Source organism: Lycium ferocissimum, chromosome 9 (assembly GCF_029784015.1).
Source record: "Lycium ferocissimum isolate CSIRO_LF1 chromosome 9, AGI_CSIRO_Lferr_CH_V1, whole genome shotgun sequence".
Taxonomy (NCBI): Eukaryota; Viridiplantae; Streptophyta; class Magnoliopsida; order Solanales; family Solanaceae; genus Lycium; species Lycium ferocissimum.
The window spans coordinates 36,715,055-36,739,145 of record NC_081350.1 but is presented as its reverse complement, the minus strand read 5'-3'; the positions used below and the strand labels follow the sequence as shown (position 1 = coordinate 36,739,145).

General features: G+C 37.0%; 4 protein-coding genes and 1 non-coding gene across 21 annotated transcripts; 2 read left to right on the top strand and 3 right to left on the bottom strand.

The window, feature by feature from the left end:
- Positions 1-46: 46 nt before the first annotated feature.
- On the top strand, positions 47-4,690 carry LOC132030534 (uncharacterized). Of its 3 annotated transcripts, none has more exons than XM_059420213.1 (3): positions 47-623; positions 1,310-3,115; positions 3,873-4,690. In XM_059420213.1, exons 2-3 carry the CDS (start codon positions 1,337-1,339, stop codon positions 4,200-4,202), a joined length of 2,109 nt encoding a protein of 702 aa, XP_059276196.1. In that variant the 5' UTR covers positions 47-623; positions 1,310-1,336; the 3' UTR covers positions 4,203-4,690. The 3 variants fall into 3 exon arrangements, with proteins under 3 accessions (XP_059276196.1, XP_059276195.1, XP_059276197.1); XM_059420212.1 differs by having other exon boundaries at positions 47-628; XM_059420214.1 differs by lacking the exon at positions 47-623 and adding an exon at positions 640-938.
- A 903-nt stretch (positions 4,691-5,593) lies between these two features.
- On the bottom strand, positions 5,594-5,665 carry TRNAD-GUC (transfer RNA aspartic acid (anticodon GUC)). The gene has a single exon. It is a non-coding gene; the product is annotated as a tRNA-Asp (tRNA).
- A 970-nt stretch (positions 5,666-6,635) lies between these two features.
- On the bottom strand, positions 6,636-17,371 carry LOC132030532 (mitochondrial aspartate-glutamate transporter AGC1). Of its 15 annotated transcripts, none has more exons than XM_059420199.1 (11): positions 17,095-17,371; positions 16,334-16,421; positions 10,931-11,035; positions 9,362-10,637; positions 9,121-9,239; positions 8,724-8,848; positions 8,313-8,412; positions 8,061-8,138; positions 7,724-7,807; positions 7,364-7,446; positions 6,636-7,246 (listed from the first exon to the last, which is right to left on the bottom strand). In XM_059420199.1, the coding sequence occupies exons 4-11, from the start codon at positions 10,560-10,562 to the stop codon at positions 7,078-7,080; spliced, it is 1,959 nt and encodes a 652-aa protein (XP_059276182.1). In that variant the 5' UTR covers positions 10,563-10,637; positions 10,931-11,035; positions 16,334-16,421; positions 17,095-17,371; the 3' UTR covers positions 6,636-7,077. The 15 variants fall into 15 exon arrangements, with proteins under 15 accessions (XP_059276182.1, XP_059276185.1, XP_059276184.1 ...); XM_059420202.1 differs by having other exon boundaries at positions 9,362-10,620; XM_059420201.1 differs by having other exon boundaries at positions 16,340-16,421.
- Positions 14,675-15,577, top strand: LOC132031871 (uncharacterized). The gene has a single exon (XM_059421751.1). It carries the CDS (start codon positions 14,675-14,677, stop codon positions 15,575-15,577), a length of 903 nt encoding a protein of 300 aa, XP_059277734.1.
- A 1,137-nt stretch (positions 17,372-18,508) lies between the features above and the next one.
- On the bottom strand, positions 18,509-23,199 carry LOC132030531 (uncharacterized). Its single transcript, XM_059420195.1, has 9 exons — positions 23,028-23,199; positions 22,462-22,798; positions 21,655-21,742; positions 21,468-21,553; positions 19,769-19,847; positions 19,607-19,666; positions 19,172-19,293; positions 18,972-19,043; positions 18,509-18,898 (listed from the first exon to the last, which is right to left on the bottom strand). Exons 2-9 carry the CDS (start codon positions 22,794-22,796, stop codon positions 18,796-18,798), a joined length of 945 nt encoding a protein of 314 aa, XP_059276178.1. The 5' UTR covers positions 22,797-22,798; positions 23,028-23,199; the 3' UTR covers positions 18,509-18,795.
- Between the last annotated feature and the right edge of the window lie 892 nt (positions 23,200-24,091).

Genomic DNA, 24,091 nt, shown 5'->3' with positions numbered 1-24,091 from the left:
AGTGTCCTAAAAAGTAACATTGAAGAAAGTGAAAGAAGGCAAGAAAGAAAGGCCACACACTACAAAGAAAAAGCTCACACTAGAGGCAAACTAGAACAAAGAAACACAGCATGAAAGCATATGATGATGAGTCAAAGTTAGCTTTTTTAGTGGACATATAGAGCAGCTTGGCAGCTCTTTTGTCTCTCATGTGAGAAAGAGAGAGAGTTTCACTTAGTACATTTTGTTACCCCACTAACCCTTTTTTTGCTCCCAGTGTTTATCTCTACGACAAGGCATGCTTTCTCTTTTTATTGATTTTTTTTTTTTTTTAAATTGTGGTTATTAACTCATTATATGGTGTAACTTTTTGTGGGTTGGTGCTAATTGTTGTTATTCTTTTACCAATGTACTTTTCTTGATTCTTGGAGAAATATTAAGTACCATTTTAAGTCAGAAACTGAATGCTCTTTAAGTACTGGTTTGGTATCTTTTCTTTTACACCTGTTGGAGAATATATGAATATGAAATGTGCTTTCTTGGATGAGACTTTGTGCTTAAGAGATTACATTACAAGAAATGATTGCTTCTGCTAGCAGTTTGTTGAGTTTTTCTTTTGCTTCACTTCTCTAACACCAAGTGGGGTATGGTAATGGACTGTTTTCATGAGCAGATGTGCCTTCTATTTCCTTTGGATGCAAGTGTTTTAAGATTTGTTTTACAATAAATTCTACTTTTTTTTCAATCTTCTTGAGTCACATTAGGGGATTCATAATTCACTGGGGTTGTGGGATTTCTTTGTTTTGTTGCATTGGTTTCAGTAAATTGGAGCAAAGTTAGCACCTTTGAGGGTTTTTAGTTCTAAACAATGGAATTTATCATTAGGCTCCCATTGAACTTGTGCATTTGCTAGTCCATTAGCTTTGCTCAGCCATCTTGTTTTCAATTTAAAGACATGGGTATGTCCTGTCTATTTCTTTTTGTTGTTGCATATTCTCAGTTTTGCAACTGAAACACATGGCAGCATTGTGGTTTCTTGGTTTAGAGTCTTTCTCTTAGATCTAGTTGTTTGCTTTATCCTGAACTTCTGTTATGTTGAAGGCATGTTTGGAGTCTTGGAGTTGTAAAAATCCAAGCTTTACGTCAACCTTTACATATTTCCAATTGGTTTAGTTCATAAAAATGTTTCCCTATAAGATGTTTGTCCAATAAATTTCAAAATCTTCTGTGATTAATTGTATCTCTCTGATGTTTGTTTTGAATTGTATTGCACTATGTTCAGTAGATTGTCAATTCTACTGTGAATGACCTATTACCTTGTTCTTAATAGGTTGCAGATCTACTGATATGACTAAATATGGAGTTGGAATTCGACAAGTATTGTGTTGTAGATGGAAGTCCTACAACTGTGCTTCCATCTCCGCGACACCATCTAAAAGGTGAAAGGAGAAAAAGCAAAGGCAGCAGCAACAACAACAACATACCCAGTGTAATCCCAAAAGTGGGGTCTGCGAGGAGAAAAAGCAAAGGAAATTCCATAAATTCCAAATGCAGCAAAGAAGTATTGTCTGTAGATGATGACTTCACTGAGATAAGCTTTCATCGGTATCGTAGCGTGTCCTGTAAAGATGCTCCATCAAGGAAATTGCATTTGGAAGGAAATGATATCCTAAAGAGGGGCTCTGTCTATCAAAGTTCTAAAGATGTTACGCGCGTCAAGAAAACTGATGCTGTTGAGGAAAGAAGAAAAATCGAGTTCTCTAGGGGCAATGGCACTGCATTCTCATTTGGCATTGTTGATGTTTTGTGTGGTCCGGATGAGGATAATTCACGCATAGATAGCTCTATAGGAAGTTCTTTAAATTCTGATGATAGAGAAAACAAAAGGGCTCAAATTCCACTAAGACAGTCAGCTCAGGATTCAAACATAATGTCTCAATCAGTTGTTGATCGTCTACGTGAAGTTAACAGACTAACGGAGAGGGATCCATCTGCCTCGTTACCCAAATCGTTGTCTGCAAAATTAGCACTACCACATTCGCCTGCTCGATCAGAAAGTGATAGCTCCCGTATCCCCAGCCAAAAATCCCGTTTCAGCCCTATCCGAAAGATGTTTGATCCATTTGGTAAATCTAAGTCTCTGAAAAGTCCATTGAGTTATACTTTCGAACCTGAGCTTGTTAATGTCAGTAGAGGCAGAGCAGTTCATAAATCTCTATTGCATGATTTCTCAACCATAGCGGAGCCTTTGGATTGTGATCCTCAGTCTATGAAGAAAGAGATCCATAACTCGAATGTGCAGAATTTACCAGCTCATTTACATGGCTTGCTCAGATCGGATAAGAAAAATGGATTGCCCTTTTTTGATTTCTCAGTAAAGTCTCCTGAAGATAGTTTTGTCGCAAAGTCGTGGAAAGTGGAGAATACCTTGAATTGGGTGTACACATTTCATTCTGTTCATCACAAAAGGAAGAGCAATGCTAGTGGATGGGGATCGAAAGATAGCGTTAAAGAACCTTTGTTGGTTGGGCAGATGCAAGTTTCCTGTTATTTATGTACAGACTTAAAAAATGCTGGAAATTGTGACAACTCAATGGTGACTGAGTTTGTCTTGTATGATACAGCCCATTCAAGAAAAAGAGTTTCTACGCAAGATAGTTGTTGTTCTTCCCCTGATGTCACTAATGCACATAAGGCCTCTGATGAAAAATCATCTGGAGCTAATTGTGAAACTGAAGAGGTACAAATGCAATCACAGGTTGAAATTGCAGCCATTGCTATAGAGGTACCATTTGAAAAGAGGGAGAGTTTAAAATTCAGGAGTGGGGATGCAAAGGCTGATCAGCAACTTCCAAACTTACTGGATCTCTCTGTGGTTGAACGAAGAATTGGACCTAAAGATACTGTGGGACCTGCCAAGGTGAACGTTGTGATCCCTTCGGGACACCATGGTCTTCCAACTACTGAAAGTCCTGGTCCTTCTCCCTTGTTGGATAGATGGAGGATAGGCGGAGGTTGCGACTGTGGCGGCTGGGACATGGCATGTCCGCTTCACATATTTGGCAATCCAAATATTCACATTGATGATAACCGTCCTCTGGTGGAGAGTCAGCAGCCATTGGAACTTTTCATTCAGGTAATACTCTTGTTTCCTAAACATGTCTGATAGGCATTATGTTAAAGAAATTTTTTAGACCTTGGCAATCTTGATAGACAGGAATCAAGTAATTAGTCCTGCTAATTGAGCATTCCTTGTGAAAGGGCAAGAGAGATAGATAGGAGAGTAGGAATTGGGAACCAATGCACCAACTTAACTTATCTTTGAATAGACAGAGAAAGGTGCTCTTCCTGAAGGCTAATGAATATATTAGCACTGCAAGGGTAGGAATAATCATAGTCAATAATTGTAAAAGAAGACTCTTACTTTATATTATACGTTTAGGGTAATAATAAACTTTACTGCAAAGTCACCTTGAAGAAGAGGTGCATCCCCATCTCTTCGGTGTACTTATATCCGGCTTCGGCCTTTCCCTTGTTGAGTCGTCTTCACTTCTTTTGAGAAGACTGTTCAAGGGTAAGGTCATTGTTCCGATCTTTTATTATGTTCAACTGGCGTTCTAAAAAGGGTTTCTGTTCTAAGCAGTGAGAAGTAAAATGAATATAATGTTTAGAGCTCAAGTTTCTCATTAGTAACAATGATAACTTATCTAGTGTAAGCTGTCAAAATAATGATTTCATTATTCGCTAGCATCAAGGTTTAAATTCATCATCATTTCTCATGTTATTCCTGGAGGTTGAGATGATAGGCAACTATATCTGCTCGATTAGTACTGATAATGCTTTGTCTCAAGAGTGTCTTTTCCTCATCATTCATTGTTTCAAACTGTATACAGGGAAGAAAAGATAAAGCTCCAGCATTGACGATGACACTTAAGGAGGATGGACAATATTCAGTTGATTTCCATGCTCAGTTATCAGCATTACAAGCATTCTCTATTTGTGTCTCAATTTTGCATTCAATGGAAACCTCGATTTCCGTGGGACGAGAGAACAACATAGAATCTTTGCAATCCAACACATTGAGGGTGTTTGTTCAAGATGACATTAAAGGCTTGATTAATGCAGTCAGAGAGGAAAAGAAACAGAAAGTACACAAGAAAGTAGAGCAAGTTTTCCCGTCTTTTGTGCTCAATCCACCATTCTCTCCAATTGGTCGAGTATAGTCTTGAACGAGAACGACTCACTCAATATATTGGAGTTCAATACAAAAACTGGCTGCTTTGTGAACTCGAGATCATCCGGATGCAACCCTTTTGTGCATGAAATTTCGAGAGGAACCAAGATACGAATGGTGTACACAAGGAGCATGCTCGAGCTTGTCAAAATCTGATATTCAGCCGGATGATCCATGTATTTTTTCTTTTGGAATAGGGTCAAAATCTTAGAGATGCCACAACACCACACTGTTTATATTGTTAGTTGATAGGGAGGGCATAGGAATCTCATTCAATTTTTTTCAACCATACAAAAATTTCTAATATAAACTTAGCCTACTTGTAATTTTTTTATGATGGCCACAAGATGCTGAAGGAAAGAAAGTCATAAGGGAAGTTTGAACACTTTGTTGTATCAACTAAGTGGTACATTTTTCTTTGAGAGCTTCATGTAAATATTACCATTTTGAATAATAAATAGCCCTGGGGCCACCTAATCACAACTTGCAATCTTGGTTTGGACTTCAGGCTTTTTGTACAATCAAAAGGTTTAGCTTTTCATGAAATGCACATTCTGGCCAGTATGAATCCAAAAGATTCACATTCTTGGAGAAGGATTTTGATTTTCTTACTGTTGTTGGAAGGAAAACATTATCCTTACAGTAATTTTTTGAAGAGAAATCACCCCGTGACAGGCGGGAATACTTAAACACTATACTACAACAACCTTCTTGGAAGTACTGTCTTTTTTCGTAATTTTATATGCCAGGATCAACATTACTGATTTTCTTACTGTTCCAAGAAGGTTGTTGGGCTAACATAATGGTGGAAGCGAATTTAAGATTTTAACTTAGTGAATGCGGATGTTATTACCTACTTGAAATATATTCATATTAAGGGGAGTCAAAAAGAATAAATATGTAGCTGTCCAAGATCAAACACGTGAGCTTAGGGGATGCTTGCAACCCCTCAGCCATTGCACCAAACCTTTAGCTTGTGTTAAGAGGTGTCAACATTGGGTATATACATATCTATATAACCAAAATTTCACCTATCTATACAACGTAATTTAGATAATTTCTCGGCAAAGGGGTGTCGCTTGACACCCATTAGGGAAGGGTGGCTCCACCCCTGGTATCGTGAATGGGAATGTTATTACCATATGTATTTGTAGGGACAGTAATATAGAAGGCAGAGAATAAAGCTCAAGAATAATGAAAGAAAATCGCAATTACATACTCTATAGTTGTTTTATGAGTAAAAGTTTTCACCGTATGATGATTTTTTGGACTAATATTCTCACGATGGTCATCTGAGGTAAGGGAAAAAAAGAGAAGAAACATAAAGAGTAAAAGTTTTCAGGCATGAACAACAAAGATTGTGAAAAATAAAAAAATAAACGCCGTTGCCGGGGATCGAACCCGGGTCACCCGCGTGACAGGCGGGAATACTTACCACTATACTACAACGACTTTGTTGTGAACTGCCATTAACTAATAATACATTAATGGTTTTCATTTTATTTGTCAACGCAGTCCTTCATTTGAATCTACGTAAAAGACATCTGTGTAAAAATGAATAAAAGTTATGTTAAGGTTGCGTCAAATTTTCTTACTACTGATTCTGCCCCGACATGTCGACATATTCCAGTTAGGTCAAAGTGTTTCATGCTCCAGTTCTTCCTTAAGACGTGGTTGGCTCTTGTGGGCACTTGCACAATTTCAGGATAGTTGAGAAGATCATGGTGATAATTGTGTAGCTTACTTGAAGTGGAGCCCTTATATATTTTTGTACTGCTTGAAGCAGAGAATGTGTGATTGTATGAGGTCTTTTCTTCTTTGTCCTCTTTCCTTCATTTTAAAGTTCTTGAGTACTTGAGCTACTCTACCTTCTACATAGTGATTTTTGCTTGCGTTGGCCGTGATTTTTTCCAGTAAATTCGTGTATTCGCTTTCCAGAGGTGGAATCTTCTAGTTCTTCCTATTTGACCCGAAACCGATCGATCTAGACATGAGTAGGTTGAAAAGAGCTCTAACGAGGCCTTGGAGGACCGAACCCACGTATGTAGCAAAATACGGGGATGACTTGTGGCTAGTGGTGAAAGGCCAACCAAGATTGGATATAGTTGATTTTCTGCGAAATCTATTTAGTAGAGCGTATCATCTATTGTGTTTCCAGATTTCTTTCTCGATTATTACATCTGTCTTGTTTTTGATATATGCTAGTTCCTAACAAGTTAATTAAATAAAAGAAAATTATATGTTACTACCTTTGTTTTTTCGCGGGAAAATCCTTGGTTTACCTTGACCGATTAATAATTCCATAGGTTTCTGTTGTCTTTGCTGGAAAAGTATTTGCTAATTCACTTTTCATCCATGTTTATAGAAATCAACAAGAAAAGGAAAAATAAACATTTCTTTGAATAGCGTTCTAAGCCAAGGCTACACAAGCAATTATTACTTTATTGCAGACTCACTAGAAATTAATCAATCAATCAATCAATTAATCAATTACAAATCAGTCGGACCGCCTATGTTAATGTTAAATATCAAAACTACATTATAGTACAAAAGTAGGCATCCCTACATCCTCTCCAATTTCCCCTCTCATTTCCTAAAACTCGAGGAAAATGCCCCCATGTTTTTTGATAACCGAGAAATCCCCGAGGGCTAGCTGGTGCACGGTTCAAAATTCAATGGATAATCGGCCAGCTTGCTTCTATGAAGTGTTAAGAGAACCAGTCAGTAGTTAGCACATCAGTTTCCTTCATAATCTGTTTGGACTTCCAGCCCAAAGGAAAATATCCATGTTAATCTTGAAAGCATATTATCTGACTTGGAACATTGCTGCAAGATTACACTACCTTGAACTGATCTTTCCTTTGTTAGCTTGGTGAAGGTAATGTTGCAGGATCATCTTCCATACGTTCATATGTACCCGTTTCTGTTTTAGGCTGCGGGACCTCCAAAGAAAATACCCTCTTGAAAGATTCATAAGATGCAAAGAAAAGTGCTCCCTGGGTCATATACATGATCAATCTAGGACTCAAGCCCCTGCCGTGAAATCAAGGTTCATTATTATTAGAACAAATGAAATGGCTAGGCTAAACATGTTAAATATTAAATTGAGTATTATCATTAAATTACTTCAATATTCTATCAAATCATTACCTGTATAGACCCTTCAAACCTTCACGCTTTCCAATTTCTTGAAGTATGCCAAATACACCTAACTGAGTCCCAGATCCAGGAATCTGCATGACCGAGACTTTCTTAGGAGCTTTATAAATCAGTCAGTCATTATAGTGTAATGGGAAATATGAGAAATGTGGAAGCTGAATGCTTTCCAAAGGCTTAAACTGATACCGGTCTTAAATCAGTTGCTCAAATAGCATAAAGGGATGCGAAATGAGCAACTGAACACGTTTTGAAGGCTTTAAAATTGATCCCAGTTTCAAGCAAACTATATGACGTATTGACATCTGTTAAAACTAGAATGAACAAGAAAAGGAAACACATCGGATGAATAACCTGTGTTTGTAATCTTGTCTTGACAACATCGAATGGAGTTGTGAATAGTGCAGCAGTAGATCCAGCTAATCCGCCACAGGCAAGCTGGAAGGAGGAGTAAACAAGTAAGAATTTTTTTACTGTTTTGTAACAGGAAGTGGAACCAAGAACACCAAGGCTTCATCGCCTCAACTACAAACTTTAATGACGGAAATGATAGCCTTGACCATCAATTCCTTTAATCCTTAAAGCCAATACTAGAAGTGAGAATATAAGTGCCAGAGAATTATATATCATGAGCCTATAATGGCAAAGATGGAGGATGGACAAAGGACTACTAAATAGTAAGAAAACTAACCGTCATTAGTGTGTCATTTTGCTTGCCCAGTTGAACTGATGAAAACCTCAACTCCTTCAATCTTTCATATGTATAGAACTGTCAGTCAAAATAGCACTTCTAAGAAACAGACTATTAATGTACAATAAACGAGCAATAGAAGACTGTACAAATGAAATCAAGCTGAGATGAAAGAGAATACAAAGCAATCAAGTTCCTGCTCTCCATTTCTCTACAGAAATGCACAGGCAGATTGCTAAAGTCAAAAATAACCTTAATGATTGAGTGTGGAATATTCCTCCAGAGTACAGCTCTCCATCCAGCATATAGTGAAGGCAAACCACCACTTCTTATAATCTCAATTAAGGCATTCCTGCGGATGCATAAATGAGAAAGCAAGATGTTGTCAGTAGGCAATAATAGCCCTCCTTACTGTACTGAGTTGAAATAGCAAATGACTATAACAAACTACAAGAGTAAAGCAAACCAGATAATGAAGAAGAAGCATTTGACTTAAGACACCAATAACCCTATTAAGGTAATCAAACATTCACTAGATTACTTTTTCCTGTGAGTTTAACTCGATTTTGTGAGACAGATTTCACAATGCAGAGGACCAACTGAAATTTTAACATGTGGTAGCAACGAGCACAGGATGTTCCTTAACTCTATCAGGAACTTTACCAGCAGTTCTTATAGTGCGAGCCCACTTGCATCTGTTGCTTTATATGCTCACTTGGAGTGAAAATGAATGAAGTGGCAATGCTTGCGCAACCCCCTGCCAAGCAGTGTGCAAAAGAGTGATATTCCTGTGTGACGGGAAAACACGTAACACTTAGGAATACACCAATTATTTTTTTTAAAAGTATACCAGTGGAAAATATAACTATAGTTACCACAGGCCATAGACCAGTTTCTCCTTTTATCCTTTAGTAATTTATATAAGTCCAAAAACTTAGGAGGCCTAATTGTCTGCTTTCATTTTTTCCCCAATTCCATTCTCGCTTGCTGCAGACAGTAATTTTGAGGGGAAGTTTAACATTAAAGGACAAAAAAAAAAAAAAAGGAGATAAGTGTTCACCTTAGGAAAAAGAGGAAGCAAAGCCCCTTTCACTGATTCGTATGTAAAGGTGTAAAGGGCAGATATTGGTGCAGATGAAGCAAGATTGGTAGAAATTCCCCGATAAAGTGCTGTTACTCCTGAGATAAGTTGACGAACAATTTCAAAGGTCAAAAGATAGGCTCTAAGAAGAGAAGTGTCTCATTGCATGTAAGGAATTATCATACTGAAAAGTGATGTGCAGTTTCAAATAAATATATACCTCTTTCAGAAATAAATGATTTTCCTATATAATAAAGTGGTTTCTGATGATTGTGACATGATTGAACAACAGTCTTAATTGTGTCAACTGGATGAAGACAAAGGCTGACAAAAATTCCAGCCATTGCTCCTGCAAAAGCATGTTCTTGTTTTGCAAGTGCATAATGAGGCTTGTCCTTTACCACGGAGATCTGTACTTCAGAACTGAGCTCTTCCTTCAGTTCTACTTTTTCATTGATTGTAGAATCATACATCTGATCCTTCGCATCAATTTTGTCGTCAACACTAGCAAAACAAGTTGGAGGAAGAGAGTACTCATGGGCTACTGACTTACTTTTAGAACAAGGAATCTCGAGCGTGTTTGACTTTTTCTCATGAAAAACCTCATTATAGTGCCCTAGACATGAATTACTGGTTGACACCTTGTTGATCCCATTGTGCTTCGCAATCTCAGTTAACAATGAACCAGCCGGTTTTTCCATATCAGCCTGGCAATCAGCATTTATTGTATCCACATCTGAGCAGCAACTTGAAGGGCTGTTTGTCGTGTCTTCTATGGTACATTTTCTGCTTTCGTAGCTTCCAATACTAGCACAATTTAAATGATGCTTAACTTTCAGTGAGGATATTTCATGCATCCAACCATACACACTCTGTAAATCATTGGCAAGATTTTTTGTTTTACGAGTATCTGGATGCATGGTAGATCCGCCATGGAGGAGACTCAACAGAGGAGAATTTCCTAAAAGAGGACCAAAGAACAAGACTTTCTGGTTTGCTGTCAGACGTTCCACATTTGCAAGCACCAGCGGTGAAGAATCTGTATCACTATCCACATTGACAGGTATTGGGAAATCATAAGTTGAAAAACAAGCGCCAGAAATTTTATCTGCAGTGGAGTAACCATATTTGTTGTTTTCTTGGTGATCGGCGTTATTGCATCTAGATCTTGATTTAGATAGGATCCGTGTAAGAGGGCGAGCTGCAGAATCCCATATACTTCCAACTGCTGTTATGAGCTCACTTGTGCTCATTATTTCAGAAGACTCAGAATTTTTAGGGTTCTCCTTATTTTCGGATGAAATAGGGGCATGACTTTCTCGGTCAAGATCAGTGAGTTCAAACAGTGCTCCCTCAAGTAGATTACACCTGTATCTGATTGCAGGTTTGTTGCTTGGGCGCGGTTGACTTCCCCGAGCCATTATTTCACAGATGATTTAAAAGTTCCCTTCAAAACATAAAATGCTAGAAGATTGCCAACTGCAATGTGGATGTAACTGCATTAATAATATTATGTGAAAATAAGTACCTAGTTTGCTCACAAACATCATTGAAACTAAAACATAAACGAAATAAATGGGCAAAAAAAGTAACAAAACCAAGTAAAACCAACCAGAAAGTTCATTTAAGTATTGACGTGAATTGGTCTATGTACATGTTTGTAATGGTCCTGCCTAAGATGTTTTTCACGCGATTATACTAAATGCTATAGTTTAAGTTATTAGATTGGAAGCGTAAGCTGAACATAATATTGGACTAACCTCCTACACACTGAATAACAATGACATACCCAGTGTAATCCCACAAGTGGGATCTGGACTCCTTCACACTGAATGAAATTGGAATATCAATTGCTCATTAGTTGTGTTGTGTGTTTGATGTTATGTACTATACACTGCATATGATCAGTTCATCACAAGAATTCAAATCGAAGCTCCAAAAGTCTGCAGCCAGACCTGGAAAGTCTCTTAAAAATAAGCTTGGGCCAGATCTAGCAGCCCAAGTCATTTTTAATGATATTCTGGTAAAGCCCGTGGAAGAAACAAGAGGAGTATCCTTGGCTGAACTACTGGAATTCTCTAATCCAGATCAGAATCAGGCGATTCAACAAGTGCCAAGTGAGACTTATTCTTATTCAGAAGATGTGATGCATGCAGAAATTTCGGGGTAAGGGAAGAACCAGAGGAAGAAAACGGGGGAAAATTCCGAGAGAACGATGCAGAATTACATATGATCGAAGAAGAGGGTCACAAAGACACATATGCGGATGTGTTGCAACAACAATATTCCCCTTCTACTCCTACTTCTAACAGGATATTAGTGGACTCTTCACGTATTGACTCGACGAGCAGAGAATTGTCGACCTACGTTAGAAGAAGCTCGAAAAAGGGAGAACAAAAACGACTGGTGAACACCAGCGGAGAGATGTCTATCACAGTAATGGAGGAACCAAAGCTTACTTGCGATATACTGCAGAATTGGGGAATTGTGGGGAAATCTGGGAAGTTGAGGATGCCGAACCAATTTTGTTCATCAACAAGATGGATGCTCAGACAAAGAAACAGATACGCCTATTTGGGTCCGCCGATACTTACTCAAGCTAAATAAATTGTTTGGAGTTGACTTTCAGGGGCACGAAGAAGAAGCCATGGAACTTCTCTTGCAGATTGATAGTAGTAGACAAGCAAGGAAGATGGAATCAGAGATTAATAGTAAGAAGAGCAGGTTCAAGGGGACACAAGAACTGAAGGGATTGGCCTCTTTGATGTTAAATTCAAAAGTAATGGAAACAGGAGCAGGGGAAGGGCTTTAACTTTAATTGATCAATGAAGCTCAAATTAGTCACATGGAATGTGAGGGGATTAAATAACATGGATAAGAGGAGGTTGGTGAAGAATTCTATTCTTGATTGGGGTGCAGACATTATATGTTTGCAGGAAACAAAGCTTGGGGGGATATAGAAGATGTTGTTAATTATATTTGGGGAGGAAGATGGGCAAGTTATGCATGTCTAGAAGCCAGTGGAACTAGAGGTGGAATCATGATGATATGGGATAGAAGGGTATGGAAAGGGGAGATTTTTCAGATTGGGTCATATACTTTGACTTGCAGATTTGAAGGCCAGTTACAGAACTTTGAATGCCATATTACAGGGGTGTATGCTCCAAATTGTGACATTGAAAGAGAAGAGGTTTGGTGGGAAATAAGTGCTGTCAGGGGTTTGATAGAAGGCCCATGGGCAATTTGTGGGGATTTCAATATTGTTAGATTCCCGACAGAGAAAAGAAATTGTAGGAAAAGGTCCATAGCTATGGTGGAATTCTCAGACTTCATAGAGGATATGAGTCTTATTGATCTTCAGCTAGAAGGAGGTCCTTATACTTGGTACAGAGGGGACAATCACACTAGTGCTTCAAGAATTGACAGAATCCTGATCTCTGAAGAGTGGGATGATAGTTTTAGCAATATTAAACAATCTCTCCTTCAGAGAGTGACATCTGATCATGTCCCTATTGTTCTGCAATGTGGAGATTGGGACCAACCAAAGTCATATTTCAAATTTGACAATTGGTGGTTGAATACTGATGGCTTTGTTGATAAAATTAAGAGCTGGTGGACAACATTTGACTTCGAAGGGAAACCTGATTATATTCTAGCTTGTAAATTGAAGGCTTTGAAAGGTAAACTAAGAGAGTGGAGCAAAAGCAGCCAAGGCAACCTGAAAGTACAAAAATCAGACCTGCTTAATCAATTGGCAGTACTGGACAGTGTACTAGAAGTAAGAATTCTAACTGAAGGGGAAATGGAGGAGAAGGCATCACTATTGCTGAAGTATGAAGATCTTCTGAAGAATGAAGAAGTGGCCTGGAGGCAAAGGTCCAGGGCCATCTGGCTCAAAGAAGGAGACAAGAATACAAAGTTCTTTCATAAGACTGCCAATGCTCACAAAAGGTGCAACAACATTGATCACTTAATGATACAGGAAGAATTAATCACAGATCCACAGAGAATCAAGAATGAGATAGTAGATTTCTATAAAACACTCTACACTGAGACTGAAGAATGAGAGACCTGCAAGCAATTTTGGGAATTGTCCAACAATAACTGAGCAAGATAAGAATTTGCTACAAAGCAGATTCGATGAGCAAGAAGTTTTGGGGTGTTTGAAAATGTGTGCTACGGACAAGGCACCAGGACCTGATGGCTTTACAATGGGATTCTTTATCAAATGTTGGGAGGTACTTAAACAAGACATCATGGGGGTGTTTCACAACTTCCATTCCCATGGCCTATTTGAAAGGAGTTTCAATGCAACCTACATTGCCTTGATCCCTAAGAAGAATGGTGCAAAGGAGCTGAGGGAATTCAGACCTATAAGCCTAATAGGCAGCATTTACAAGATTATTGCAAAAGTCTTGACTGAGAGGCTGAAAAAGGTGATGGAAAAATTGGTAGATTCTCAACAAATGGCATTCATAAAAGGAAGGCAAATAATGGATGCCATACTAATAGCCAATGAAGCAGTAGACTCAAGACAGAAACAGAAGAAACCTGGCATCCTTTGCAAGCTAGATATTGAGAAAGCATTTGACCATGTGAATTGGAACTTCTTACTAAGCATGTTACAACAAATGGGATTTGGAGTACAATGGGTTAAATGGATGAAATTTTGCATATCGACTGTCAGATTCTCAGTCATCATCAATGGTTCTCCAGAAGGATTCTTCTCTGCTCAGAGAGGTCTCAGGCAGGGTGATCCCTTGTCACCTTTTCTTTCATAATAGTTATGGAAGGTTTGAACAACATGGTCAAAACAGCCAAACTTAATGGGTGGATTAAAGGCTTTGAGGTAGCCATGAATGGACACAACATTCAGGAGATTACGCATCTTCAATATGCTGATGACACCTTAATTTTTTGTGATGCAGAAGTGGAACAACTGAGAACTTTGAGAATTATACTGGTCCTTTTTGAAGGCATTTCTGGGCTGCATATTAATTGGAGAAAGAGTCATCTCTTCCCAATTAATGAAGTAACAAACATGGAGGATTTAGCACTGATCTTGGGGGAGAAGTGGGGACTCTTCCTACTACTTATCTTGGCATGCCACTGGGGGCCAAGTCAAAATCTACTGGTATATGGAACAATGTCCTGGAGAAATGTGAAAAGAAGCTCTCAAGATGGAAGTGTCAATATTTGTCAATGGGAGGAAGGCTCACTCTGATTAACTCTGTATTAGACTCTCTACCAACCTATATGATGTCCCTTTTTCCCATTCCTGTGGGGGTCATTGAAAGATTGGACAACATAAGGAGGAACTTCCTGTGGCAAGGTAAAAAAAGAAAAAAAAGCCTATCACTTGGTCAAGTGGGAAGAGGTAATTCTCAGCAAGGCTCAAGGTGGATTGGGAATTAGAAATTTGAAGAATCACAGCAAAGCCCTCAAGTTGAAGTGGTTATGGAGGTACTCTCAAGACCCTCAAAGCTTATGGAGCAAGGTAATCAAGGCCAAATATGAAGTAGAAGACAACTGGATGACTAAACCAGTGAACTCAACTTATGGAGTTAGTCTTTGGAGGTCTATAAGGGTACTATGGCCAGCTCTAAAGAGTCAAGTTTCAATCAGAGTGCTAAATGGTAACAGGACATCCTTCTGGAATGATAATTGGCTGGGGAATGGAGCTTTGAAGGATCTATTCTCTGACATATATGCTCTAGCTCATCACCAACAGAGATCTATAGCTAAAATGTGGTCACCTCAAGGTTGGGAATTGATACTCAGAAGAGACCTGAATGATTGGGAGATAAGTAGAATGGCTGAGTTCTACAAACAACTGGATGACTTCACAGGAACTCAAAACGGGGATGACACATTGAGATGGCAGGGACATAGTAGTGGAAAATTCAGTGTTAATGCAGCCTATAAAATGATAAACCAACCAACACCCCAAGTCACCAACTGGCCCTGGAAGCATATTTGGAAGACCAAGATACCATGCAAGGTTGCATGCTTCTCATGGTTACTGGCAAAGGAAGCTGTGCTCACACATGAAAATTTAAAGAAGAGGAACTGGACTATGTGCTCAAGATGTTTTCTCTGTGAAAAAGAAGTAGAGACAGTTGGTCACTTATTTTTGCACTGCAGGATAACTGATCAGCTATGGAAGATCTTCATTAATCTCAGAGGCATAGCCTGGACAATGCCTAGAAAGATTACTGAAGCTCTCTTTAGTTGGGAGGCAGCTGGAGCTGGAGCAGATGACATAAGCAGATGGAAGATGGTCCCTGCTTGCATTTGGTGGGCAATTTGGAAAGAAAGGAACTCTAGATGCTTTGAGAACAGCAGCAACACAATGCAGGAGATCAAACTTAACTGTATTAAGCTTTTTCTTTTTGGTGTAACCAGATCTACCCAGAGGATACTATATCTATCCTAGACTCATTAGGTTCCTGTTAGAACTGTAGACTGGTTTACTCTCTTCTGCTCACTTGTAAATATGGTTTCAGTACAACCCATGTACTGTTTTGTGTTTAATACATACAACATGTTACCTTCTCAAAAAACAAAAAAAAAAAATAACAAGCAAAAGTTACTTGAAGTATATAAACATAGTAACTTTAAATATAATTCTAATCCAGTCAAATGTGTGTGTGTGTGTTATGTAAGTTGACCATGTTTAAATGTTCTTGTTTGCCTATTAGCATTAATAAGCGGAGTTGATGTTACATTTTAAGTGATCTTGCTCTCTACACCATAAAGTTTATTCTTTTCAAACTAATAAATGAAATTTCTATTGTCCTAAACGGAATTTCCAAATTTATGAGTTAGCATGTTAGGAGAACAATATAGAGAGAGAAGGAGTTAAAAGTGTTTCAAGTGGTTTCTAGTGATTCTTTTATTTTATTTTATTTTTTTTATGACAAGGAAACCCGCAGCCGCTACCCTTTGGTGCGCACAGGGTAAACCCCGTTCCTTTGCAATAGCTCGCAACCCACACAGGAGAGATAACCCGCACTAGGCAAGCCCCGTGCCACGAGCTACTAAAAAAATCATTAGAAAAGTGATTTCTAGTGATTCTTATGATCCTGGCATTCTATATCTCTATGACAACAAAAAGCTACTAAATAAAGGATAACACATTCTTAACCAAATTCTTCCCAAATACTTGTAGAACAGAAAGCGAAAGACGTACCATTACCTGTCAAAGCTTCCTCCCTCTTACTAGTCCCAAACCCACTAGCTCCATTGAACACAGCCAATCAAGAAGCAACAAATTGCCCCTGAAAGTAACACCAACTACAAACTTCAAAACCAATATTTAGAGGGGTAAAAACCAGAATGAATTGCCCATTCTGAAACTATACTTCTCAAACTACCAAAACATCCATAAGAACTAAAAAGTCAATTTTTTTCCCTAAAACCAACTTCAAATTGCCCATTTCAATGCTTCCCTTCTTGCTTTCTCTCAGTTACTCAGCAGCAAACTAAGAGTAGTACACATAAAAATACAAATATACTTCTCAAAAGACAACAACATTCATAAAAATCAAAACTTTTTCTTTAAACCAACTTGAAATTGCCAATTCTTGAATGTCATTATGACCCACAATTAACAACAAAGACTTCAATGTTTCTTTACTTGCTTCGTATCAGCAACCCCACTATGAGTAATACATATAAAAATACAAAGTTACTCATACCTGAATGAAATGACTGTTTTATAGCTGGAAATAATGTTCCAAGAATGTTGTGAATCATTTTTCAAACTAAAATAACACAACATTCATAAAAATCAAAACTTTTTCCTTAAACCAACTTGAAATTGTCCATTCTTGGATGTGTTTATGACCCACAGTTAACAACAAAGACTTCAATATTTCTTTACTTCTTTCCATCAGTTTATCAGCAACCCAACTATGAATATAATACATATAAATACTAAGTTATAAGTACCTGCATGAAATTGAGTGTTTTGTAGCTGGAAATAATGTTCCAAGAATGTTGTGAATCATTTTTCACCTGGGGGCAAATCAGAGAGAAATTGGGTGGAAATTTACTCTGTGACAGCCCCAAGTTAGTAGGGTTTAAGATGGTGAGGTTTATGAAGAGATAGTATTTTTGAGAGATAGACACCAAATTCAAAAGAGATGGGATGCATCATCTGCCAAGTCCTAATGATTGTGGAACCATGAGACGTTCCAAAGAGTCAGAGAAATTTCTTGTGCATTATAGGGTTGTACCTCCTGGGTTTGTACCATGTAAATTTGACCTTGTAGGACAGGCTGCACATGGTTTTAGGCTCATCAATGCCCTTATTTTGGGGTATTATTTAATTTTTGTCCATTAAATTGGTGGTCTTTACTTTTTATTCTTGCAACCCTTTGGTTTCTGGTTCGAACTCCCATTCAGTTAAAAATTTTAAAATAAAATCACAAGATAGAGTTTGAATTCGCAAGGCAGAGATTTGCCTGGATAGGAAAACTCTACCTTAATGCAGGCCAAAACTCTAAGGCAGAGTTTTGCCTTCAGGTATAAGGCAAAACTCTACCTTAAGGCTTAACTTTGGCCCCGAACAAGCCTAACTTTGCTACAAAACTTTATCTTGCGAAATTGTCTCTTTTTTTTTTTTTTAACTGAGCCTGATTCGAACCCCAAATCTCATGGTATCAAGCTAAAGGAACTAAAATTAAAGACAGCCAATTTGAGGGATAAAAATTAAAGACCAATGCATTTGAAGGGCACTCGGCACAAAAAAATGATTTTTTTTTATTGGTTAGTCAATTAGAGGGCTGGATACACAATTTATTGCACGAGTTCAATATAATTCAGTAGCTTTAGCTCAAATTATATATAAATTCACTATGTTTGTACATGCAATAAACTGCCAATTCAGTAGCATAAATAAATTAGGATCCATAAATTTCAAATGTTAAACCATCCTACAGTAATTTATATAGTGTCACCCTTAATTTTTGAGACTTGTGCATAGTTTCCTCCATTAAGATATCACATTTATAACTTCTAGAAATTGGAAATTTGGAGATATCTTTTTTAGAAGATCAACATATTTAGTTTTTTTTTTTCATTTTATTTGATAATTTTTGTGTCACAGACTCACATCAACAGAATTTGGAGAATTGATAGTCTCCCTAATGAAAACATATATGTTAATTAGTATAGATGTTACATTTCTTTATTTCTTGAAATTTTCTTGGAGAATGGTGGACCCGTGAGTTAGAAGAAAAATGGAAACAAGAGAAAGTGAAGATAATTTTCGGATATGATTTTGCACCATTCGTTTACGCAGTAAAGGTACAACTGATTTGCTAATTCAGTTCAAAAAAATTATCTTACTGTTGCTAGTGGCTACGTAAAAAGACACTAAAGTTATAGCCCAAATTATTCTGAAAACTATTACAGATCCTATCATTAGCTCTACCACATTAATCACTTCTTTTATCATACATACAAGTTCACTACTACCATAATTACAGTAACTAACGCTCCTCCTAATCAAAATTTATCGTATCGTTAGGGATAACACTACAAAACTTCATATCTTTTCAAATTGAAACCTTGAATAGTTCAGGTGCATGATAATCCCTATCCATTTCCTCCGAGCTGATTTTCGTTTTCGTTCTTTTTCCACATTAATCAAATTTCGAAATATTTGTATCCGTCATCAGAGTTGGTCATTCCTTCTTCCCAATCACCCATCTGACGACCTCCAAAAACAACTTGTTGAATGCCTATATATCTGTATAGTGAAGTATTGATGTTAGCATCTAAATTTCAGAAGATGAAAACCAACCATAAAATTGATTGCTTACTCTGAGCTCAATACAGTCAAGCAATTGAGAAGTACGTCGACTGAGAAGAAATCAGCTGTACCAAGATCCACCCTGTTATGCACATGACCAAGTTGATATAAGCAAGTTTTGCCATACACAAGAAGCATTAACAAGGAATCATTAACGACATATGTTTAATTGACAAAAAAGAAGAACAAAAGGAGCAAAGAAATGCATACCAAACTCTGGCCCAATTGTCCTGGAATTCAACATTACTTATGTCATGGAATGATGAAGGCATCACATTGAAACCTTTCTCTGCATCATAAAGAGGATCGAATTCCATTGATGAACCCCCCAGCTGCATTCATTTAACACAAATTTGAACCTTCTCCAATCATGTTAAGGAACTTTCTATTCTTTCGATATATTAATTTGAGAAAAGAAAGAGAGGATAATGAATGAATGAAATGATCAAGAGTAGAACTAACAACTTACTACAATTACAACCTGACCTGACACCATTAGTTTTAAGGTACGAAAAAATTGAATGGCAGATTATTGGAAGTACTCAACTTAATGTAAGGTTTCCTGCTAAAGCAGAGTGATGAGAAGAACGACACTAAAGAGCAGCCAAGATAAAATAAAAGCCATATTGAATGGTGAGTTCTCACCTGCAAATTAGATGAGTTGAATGCACCTAAACGGCCCATGACATACCATGCCTGGATAACCTGTCATTAGAAGCACAAGTTCTTCATGAGTTATCAAACCCAAGAGGCTAAAAAGTTTGAAGTCATGTAATGTGAGAACAGAGAAGAAAACAGTCAACATACACTACCGAGGAGGTTAACGTCTCGATCAGATGGTGAGCCATAGAGTTCAAACCATATGTATGAATCAAGAGGATTAAAACTGCCGATTCAAATTAGATGCAGTAAGTGATATGTATCTTAACAAAATAGCAAGGAATAAGAAGGAATATTGCAGAAATCTGCAAAATAAAAAATTTGTTTTATGATTATACTTTTAATCTGATAACATAGGTCTTATCTGGTGCAAGGATGAAATTCTAAACTCTATACCTTATTTAAAACAGTTCTGTTCTCTTGTAATCATCCACAAATTCAAAAAGTGCTACGGTTTTCTCTACCAGAATTTGTGACTAAAATAGATGCAGAAGTCATACAATAACAATAACCAGGGTGAAACTATTTGGTGCATTCGCCTGTTTGGTATGAAGAGAAAATTTCCCTATTATCCATGATAGTCATTTTCAGGTGTTTGATTACTGTAAGCCCTTTTCTTAATCAGGTAAAGGATTTCATTCCTAACATATCCACAATGAGTTACAAAAATGAGATAAGCTCCTATACAAAATCAGATTTCTCCAAGCAAAAATTGAAGGAGCTTAGAATATCCAAAAAAAACTTCAGCAGTATTTACATTAGACAGGTTGCACCAAGATAAAAGGTTAGTCAAACATGCGCTTTCAAACTGTGTTATTGAGTTGCGCTCCCATCAAAGCAGCATTGGAATCATTAGCCAAGTGCTTCTAACAGATTTTCCAACTCTCCATCTTCCCCAACCATCAAAGGCCTCTTTGAAAATGTTTGACTAGCGTAAACATTTTCCATATAATGGGGGAAATGACTTCCCTCACTTAAGGCAGAAAATATTTTCTTTTACAAATAACTGAAGTCTTACTCCATTTAATTTGTTCTGATACTTAGACATTATTATCAATCATATCTATAGAAAGACTTTATTATCAACTATTAACACCCAAAATTTTCATCCAATTTCCAAAGCAAAAACTATCCGATCAATCCTTAATAAATATTCTCCACAAATATATTTCGTAGCCGACTAAACACGGGAAAACATTTTTCAAGGAAAATATCTTCCTTCCTACTAAACACTTATATTCTGCATCTTACCATTCAATAAAGGCACTCAACTAAAAATACTAGACGATTTATTGCATTCGGACCTATAAAAATCTACAAACCACATGCAGCTTACTGATAACTGATGTAAATATGATGCACGAACAACAAATCGAAGGCCATGTATTTGAATTGTAATCGAGTCAAACAAACATGACAGATACAGCCAGTGCATTTCCCGAACCTTTTTTTAAGTTTTAGCACATGTGTGCTACAGTTAGACACCTGAAAGGCCCAAATAGAGATTTTAAAGAAACTATTAACCCATCCAACAAAGAAAAGTTTGACAAAACCACTCTATTTTAAAACAAAATAACCCAAGAAAAGCTCCAACAACTCAGCCACAAGTCTAACTACATAAGAAGTGAACTCCTAAAGAAGAAGAATAAGACCTGGACTAGTTACTCTTCTCCTCTTTTCTGCTTCAATTTGATTTACTATAGTTAACAGAACGAAAGCTACCGCGTAAATTGAAAAATGACATTACACTGTACTTAAATGTGTTTTAAAGGAATTTGGTCACTGGATGCTATTCATATATCTAGGATATTATGATAGAAGGAGGAAAATTGGAGAATTTAATTACTCTCTAAAGCTGACTTTGAATGCAAGCACTGATCCTGTTTTAGACTTCTGAAAATTTCGGCCCTTCGTTCGAACTCTCTCTTCGACCTATCAAAATGGAGAAAAGGATGCAAGCAGATATCAATTAAAATCCATAATTCAAAAATTAAAGTGAACTGAAATCAATAAAAGGCGGAATATCTGCTTACTCTTTTCCTCATCAGCTCTGGATTGCCAATACTATCACCAAGCACAGCACGAAGCTCTGTGTCATGTTTACAAGCATCTTCCAACACTCTGAAACAACGTTTTAACATAAACAAGTCAATCTCAAGGACACATATGAAGTAAAAAAGAGAAGATCAGATCAATCAATTTTGGCACGCTAATGGCAAAAATGTAACATAGTAGCTTGTGCACATTCAAACTTCCCGTCAACAACAGGTAAATCTATAGGACATACACGCAACATACTTCACAAGCAATGCATTTATAAAATTCAAAGTGTACTTGGCCTCGGAAGCATTCCTATGTTATCAATTCTGCCTAGCGGTAGTAAGTAGTTATAGGTACACGATTTGTGTGGGGACAACGTAATCATGAAAGTATCAAATACTCCATCTGTTTCAATTTATCTGTCTTCCTTTCCGTTTTAGTCTGTTTAAAAAAGAATGCCTCTTTCCTATTTTGGCAACTCTTTAATTTCAACATCCCACATGGCATGTTATTAGTTTAAGATTTGGTATATTATACATATTATTAGTTTAAGAGAACAAGATTCAAAGGTTTATTAAACTCCAAGCTCAGTCAAACTAAGGTAGGGGTAAGGTCTGTCTACACATTATCCTCCCCAGACCCCACTTGTGGGATTACACTGGGTGTGTTGTTTTTGTTGATGCACAGTCAAACTAAGACACGTAAAGTGAAATGCGGAGAATACCATTTTAACACAACAAATACATATAACATAGAATAGGACACAAATAACAGGAAAAAGAGTGTAGTTAGAGATAGACTTGGCCCAAGCTGGGTAGTTATGAAGACGTTCATATTCGCGTTTCCGCTTCTCCTCCCTAACCTTCAACAACCTCCTTCCTCTAGCCGTCGTGCCTGACCCTTTAGCTGCTTTCCCACTTGTATTAGTAGCAACATAATCATTGTTTCGTTCACCAAAATCTGCACTTAAATCTCCAGACTTTGAAGCAGCAATAGTTGAGCATTGAATAGGAGAAAGTTCTTTGTTACTCATTGGCATTACAATGAACTGAGCAGCTAGTAATGAACATGAGGGGGGCTTGCATAGGTTCACTTGAGAATAAAGATTGAGGAATTGTTGATGTCCAACAGACATATCTGCATAAAAATGGAATTACATTAAAGGGTTTTAACATAATCAAGAACCCTACATTTTTACACATAAGTGAGAGAAACAAGTGAATATTCCATATACACAATTTCAAGAAGTCCCAGAAAATTCAATACAGAAATCAATTATATATAACTCCAAAGGTATTAAAGAAAATACAGATTGAAGAAAGCATGAAGTAAGAGCACTAACTGATTATGAACTGAGGTCACTTACTTGACGACCTTTTGGAGATGAATTCTTGAACTGAAAATCTAACTAAATTCTTAACTTTGGAGCAACTGAAAAAGAGAATGAGAATATTTGAAGGGTTGTAGGAGCTTTGCAGATAGGTACTCTGTTAAAAATGGTTATTAACTGCTAAACTTTTACTAATGTTTTATTATTTAACCCCTAAATACTCTTATGTAGTGGTCAAATGGGCGTATGGTTTCTGATTTATTACGTTTTACCAGAATGGTGTTTTGTTTTACCTTCAGAAGTGTCCCTAAAATGTTTGAAATACTCTTATTTACCTAGCCGAATTTAAAATTTGGAGTTTCTGAATTTGAGTGTATATATATATATATATTTTTGAACCTCCTTAGTAAAAAATCTTGGCTCTGCAACTGACTGATTCTGCTAAATCAATACTCTACATGTTAATTCCATCCCTGCTTATCTATGGTGTAAAATGACGGGTTGAGTTGAATTTAAGCAAGTTAAAATGAGCTCAATTAATAATAGTCGGGTTAAAAGTTTCTTGAGTTAAGATGAACTGAATTAGATTAAATAATGAGTCAATTTCAATCCATCTAACTCTTATATAATTTTAATTTCTTTATTTATTTTCTCATAATATGTTTACTTACCTAGTAAAACCCTCCTCCTTTTTTATAATGGCCACCTATAAGTGACTATTACATATAAAACAAAGAATATTTTTTAAAAAAAATATATATATATTTTGATAATTTTTTTTAATCAAAGTTCCATTGATGAAGTAGTTAGGCAAGACTTCAACCTATTCATTTCAAAGATGATAATTACATGGAGGAGGATAGGGGCGGACGCACCTTATAGGATGGGGTGTCATCCGACACGACTTCATTAATTTTTTTAATATATATGTATTATGTATATTATTCTGGAAAATAATAGAATAATTATAGATATTATAACACTCAAGGCTCCTTGGCTTGCTGGTTAAGCGGCTTGCTGAGGAAGCGTTCAGCCTGTGTTCAAATACGTTAGCAGCACATTTTTTTTTAACCATTTTCTAAGTTTTTCTTAAGTACCTA